Source organism: Fulmarus glacialis, unplaced genomic scaffold (genome assembly GCF_000690835.1).
Source record: "Fulmarus glacialis isolate BGI_N327 unplaced genomic scaffold, ASM69083v1 scaffold17951, whole genome shotgun sequence".
Classification (NCBI taxonomy): domain Eukaryota; kingdom Metazoa; phylum Chordata; class Aves; order Procellariiformes; family Procellariidae; genus Fulmarus; species Fulmarus glacialis.
The window spans coordinates 2338-7609 of NW_009193597.1; the positions used below are offsets into that span (position 1 = coordinate 2338).

A 5272-nucleotide genomic window follows, 5' to 3' on the forward strand; every position below is an offset into this window, starting at 1 on the left:
TTCCATCAAGAGATGGGAATACCAGTGTGAGAAACAGGAGGGGCTTCTTCCTTAGAGTGGGAAGAGGATTCACAAACTGTGATTCTGTTTAGGTTTGGCTTTTGGCCCTGATGCCTCTGCTTTGCTTAGATTCGTCACACCGGCCATCAGCCCAGTACCCAGGAGATCGTACGCTTCTCCAAGCTGTTTGAGGATGAGCTGACCCTGGAACACTTGGAACGGCCGCAGTTGGTAGCTCTTTGCAAATTGCTTGAGCTGCAGCCTATTGGCACCAACAATCTGCTCCGCTTTCAACTTCTGCTGAGACTCAGAACTATCAAGGCAGATGATGAAGTAAGTTTAAAATAGCACAGATGTACTGCTTTGGTGGAATGCACGCTTTTCGCAATCTCAAGTTCTGCCCTCTGAATCACAGAGTGCCTGCTTTACATAAGGCGTGCGTCACTGCCCACACTCCACCCTCAGATGTGAGGTTTAATACTGATTCTCCCCATGATAGATTTTGGAAAAAAACAGAATGGGAGTTCAACTTCCTGTGCCCTTGCTGCCTTTGGTGAACCCTAACGAGTGTGGCACTGCAGATATTGTCGCTGTTTAGAACACCCTTATATTTTTATTCTGGAGTCATACTAACTTGTAAAAAAGGGAGGTTCCAATTCTGCAATAAATGTTGTATGGAAATACCAGATTTTAACCAACTGAATTCAGTATGAGTTTATATTAGTTTATGAAGTGGCTGGATTTATTTAGCCTGGAGAGGGCCAAGGGAGAATCTGCTTGCTGTTTTCAGCTGCCTAATGGGGTTATTTAGAAAATGGAACCAGACTTACAGGTGCATAGTGAAAGGACAACAGATAATGGTCATAAGTTGCAGCAAGGGAAATTCCAACTTGATAAGAAAAAAAAAATAATCAGTGAGTGAGTAAACAGTGGAACAGGTTGTCTAGAGGTTGTGAAATCCCCATCCCTAGAGAGGCTCAAAGCGTAAATGGAAAAGGCTGAGCTGTGTAAAAAACCTTTTAAGTTAACCCTCTTTTGAACAGGAGGTTGGACGGGGGACCTCCAGCAGTCCCTTCCAGCCTACATTTTATGATTGTGTTGGAATTGTAATTTGAAATGGTGTTAAGAATCTTATTACGACACAGAGGAAAGAGCAGAAAACTTGCTAGTAAGAGGTGACCAGTTCTGAAAGGCATGTGCAACTAACGACAGGTTCAGCTTTAAAGCCTGCAATCTTGACAATTCTCAGGGTTACCCATCTTTGAGTGAACTCTTCAAACCTATAGGATCACATGGAAAAGTGAAAGTCCCAGTACTTGGGGGAAAAACAAAATAATCAGGATCAAAGTTTTTCATCCTCTATAACTGAAGACTATCAGCTTTCAAGGACAGAATGAATTATCTGCAAAGTCAGTTCTGCCTCATCTTTGTCTTGGTATGACTTCATGCACATTTACCTAAACAGACATCTCTCTGGGCTGAAGCTCATCAAGTACATCGGGGTTTTGGCTTACTCTGTGCCTAGGTAGGAACATTCCTTTTCATTTCAGATGATTGCCAAGGAAGGAGTCAATGGCCTAAGTGTGTCTGAACTGCAGAGCGCATGCAGAGCCAGAGGAATGCGATCACTGGGTCTCTCAGAGGAGCAACTAAAGGAACAGCTCACACAGGCAAGTACACTCTGCTCTGGTCTTGTTTGACAAGGTTTTTCCTAGGACAGAATGACGTGCAGCGTTCAGATGGAGCAGGCACAGTTTCACTAAGGATTCGTGCAAGTGTTTCTAAATGGATCCTCACCTGCATAGCTGAGCTTTAAGGCATGAAGTATCCAGATTATGTCTTAGACTAAAGAGAAAACCAAGTAGCATCAGGGCCAGCTAGAAGCAAGATGAAACGGGGCCGGGGTGAGGCGGAGTATGTTTTAAGCTTCTAAAGTAGCCAAGACTTGTAGTAGAGCCAACACTAGTCTTGTATAAGCATTCGAACAGATTACAGATACTGCTGTAGGTGCTGTATAGATAAGCTGTAGATAATTCAAAGTACTTAGCTTTCACTGTTGGCTGTTTGTTGGTAGTGATGTTGGTACCTCACTAGTACCTGGAAACTTCTCTCTAGTGTGTATTCCATACAGTATTCTTAACTCTTCAAAACTATTTCTTCTCACTGTGGTAACTTAAAACCAAACTCAAGATAGCTTTAAGATCTTTAAGGACAAAGAGTGCTATATAAATAAGTACTGACGTAGAGCCAATATGAAATAACTTTTCCTTCTATTTTCTTCTAACAGTGGCTGGATCTGCATTTAAAAGAGAATGTTCCACCTTCTCTGCTCCTGCTTTCCCGTGCCTTGTACTTAATAGATGTAAAGCCACAACCTGTTGTGGTTCCACAAAATAAGGTGAGTTGTTTGAATAAAACTTTCAGGTTAATAGTTTAACCATTACACATTATAAAAATGAAACACTGTGACATGAATTTTGTTCTTTGATCCTTCAAGTGGACTGAAGTTATAACTGTACTGAACTATATGTTCTTCCGTAGATAGGTGAAACTGCTGAAATCATGACACCCGTTCCTGAAGGTCAAGAGTCCCTAGTGGATCCTGCCCCCATTGTACAGGGAAGAAAGGTTAGAAAACAGCAGTCTACAAGTAGGAAAATGAGTGTGTAGTGCTGTGATCTTTGGGAAGAGCGTGTGAACAAATTTTTCCAAAGCAGGATAAAAAGCTAGATGAAAACCAATGTTTGACACCATTGCACAGAGCACATAAGCAATGTATATTCTTGCATTGTGTACATGTTTTTGCCTGAGAGCCCCACAGTTATGTACTCTGATTTAAGAGACAGTGAAAGGGTAGAGAGATCTGCTGTGGCACGTCTTGTCCCGTTGCTGGAAACAGCTGGTTATTCAATACCATGTTACTGGCTTCCAGCAGAGGAGCACTCACAAGCTTCCAAGTTGCTGTATTCACATAATACGGAGATGTCAATCCAAGTACATTTAGCTCAGAGAAGCCAGTTAAAGGTGACTTGTTTTCAGCTCTCCTAGTGAACTTGGGCTGAGTTGTCCAGGACAAAAAGCCCCAAAATATCTAGAGTAAGAAAGCCAGAGCATATGATTCTCAGCATGAGGCTGAAGTGAATTCCTTAGATTAGTCCAAGCTGATAAAAGCAGCAACAGAAGTTAAAGGAGAATATTGTGTCAACTGCTAGACATATTTCCAAATAGCTCTGTTAAATTGCGTAGGGGAAATGATGGAAATGCCGACGTACAGCTTTCACAAACATGCATTGCTGGGAACAGCCTTATTGAGAAAGGAGAAGGGACTGTATGGGGTCTAGCTAGAGCTTTGTTTTCTGAGAGGGTTCTGTGACTTAAAGCTGCTTTTTCCTTAAAGAATGAAGAATTTGTATCTCAGCTAACAGAGAAATTGCCAGTCTCAGAAGTGTCAGTTAAGCCTCCCCCACAAGAGGTAAGCTTTTCAGAATTCTTTGACTTTCCAAAGGAGATTGTTCTTCACACAACTTACAGACAAACTGTGGAAATTTGTGCTACAAGACGTTGTGAATGTTAAGTTCAAGGAGCGATTAGAGAAATTGTGGTCGAGAACTGCATTGAGGGCTGTTAAATACAAAAATACCACATGTGACTGAGACTGCAGTCAAACTGGGGAAGGTAGCAGAGCACTGTGGGGAATTACCAGTATGTCCTTTCCTTGTACTCCTCCTTTGGACCACTAGGATAGACCAGCCTTCCATCAGAACCACCATAGTGTTAAGTGCCATTTTATATCTGTAAAAATATTTCTACAGTGATTTCCCTTTCTTTTGCCCATTTTCTTTCTGTGAATATTTGATTTCAATTTAGCTGCTTATGTATACATTTAGGACGCCCGCTTAAGGCACGTTTGGGAGTCCAGGCTGACTTTTATCAGGAGAATGCTCCTTTACCCTGAAGAACTTTATTCTTAGTCAACCATTATTCTCCAGAGCAGCTTCCGGTATTAAATGGGAAGATACCTTATACCTTCTTCAAAAAAGGTTTTGAATTTTAAGAAGCATTTGTATTGGTACTGCCTAAAATCTGCAACTTTCCCTTACACCTAGACTAAAATGGAAACATCTCAGGGCAGCAAGGCTGGTGCCAATGGAGTCTAGCCTGAAGCCAGCAAGGACTGTCCAACACTGGGAGAGAAGAGCTTTCATCTCTGCACCTCCTTAAAAGGGAAGAGTGATTTTCCAGGAGACTGCTTTACAGAAAAAGGTGTCAGTAGCCCTCAGGGGCCTCTCCGTCTATTCCAAGCTTATTAGCAGCTCGGCCATGCTAAGGCTATCTGGATGGCACCAGCTTTTCATTTGCACTGGATCCCCTACCCCCACCATTTTAACTTGCGTTGTAAATATGTTAATAATGATGCTACTGTCTGTCCTGTTACTGAACAGGTGTTTGTGCTCTTAAACCTTAGGAAAGGCAGCTTTTCATCGTCATAAAGGCCTGGGCGCAGAATGAGCTAGGCTCGAAGTCCAGTAAAGCCTGTTCTACAGTTTGAAATCTTCTGCGGGAACATACCCGCATATCCAGGGCTTGCAGCTTGCCCTGCTGCTGCAGCTTTTACAAGCTCAAGCTCTTCATCCTAGTTAGCATAGTTTAACCAATAACTAGTGCACAGAATGACCCGTGTAGCCATTGTATTTAACTGTCACGTTTGTACCAAGGAGAATAACCACAGCAAAGGGAGGACCAGCACTCTCCTCAATGGCATGGTTGAACTTAACTGTTCAGAAAGACTTAAGAACTTGCTGGACAAAAGCAGAGCAGTGAAGAGGACAGCTTCCGCTGTGTGAGCGTTTGCATTCATCAGTAAGAGCTGCAGCAGGTGCCAGATGCTGTTACAGAAGGCAGTGACTTGTGTTTTTAGGATCCCACTGGGTCATGTGAGGTAGCAACCTGGGGACCCACACAGATTTCCCAAGTCCGATGTAAGACTTGGTTAAACCTTATCAGGCTCAGAACTACACATCAGCAAGTGCTCTCAGACTTACTATACTTTGCAAAATAATTCTTCACACACTGCAGTGTTGACTGGTTTTTTTGGTAGACTATAGGAGGATACTGAAAAGCTGTTTTTAGCATTTGTTAATTTTTTTACTTTGTCCTATGTAAATGCTCAGAAATTACATTATGGATTTTAAATATGTATCTTTATACTTACTGTAAAATTAAAGTTAGACTTGGTGCTAAGTAGAACAGAATGTCATTTCTAGAGGTCAGG

General features: G+C 42.2%; 1 protein-coding gene across 1 annotated transcript in view; it reads left to right on the forward strand.

The window, feature by feature from the left end:
• The window catches only part of LETM2 (leucine zipper-EF-hand containing transmembrane protein 2), a 5853-nt gene extending 1572 nt beyond the window's left edge, over positions 1-4281 (forward strand). The window contains exons 4-9 of the mRNA XM_009587512.1: positions 130-333; positions 1551-1670; positions 2288-2398; positions 2542-2628; positions 3398-3472; positions 4107-4281. Coding sequence (XP_009585807.1) covers positions 130-333; positions 1551-1670; positions 2288-2398; positions 2542-2628; positions 3398-3472; positions 4107-4157 — 648 coding nt within the window. The 3' untranslated portion in view covers positions 4158-4281. The remainder of the gene's footprint in view (positions 1-129; positions 334-1550; positions 1671-2287; positions 2399-2541; positions 2629-3397; positions 3473-4106) is intronic.
• Positions 4282-5272: the final 991 nt, after the last annotated feature.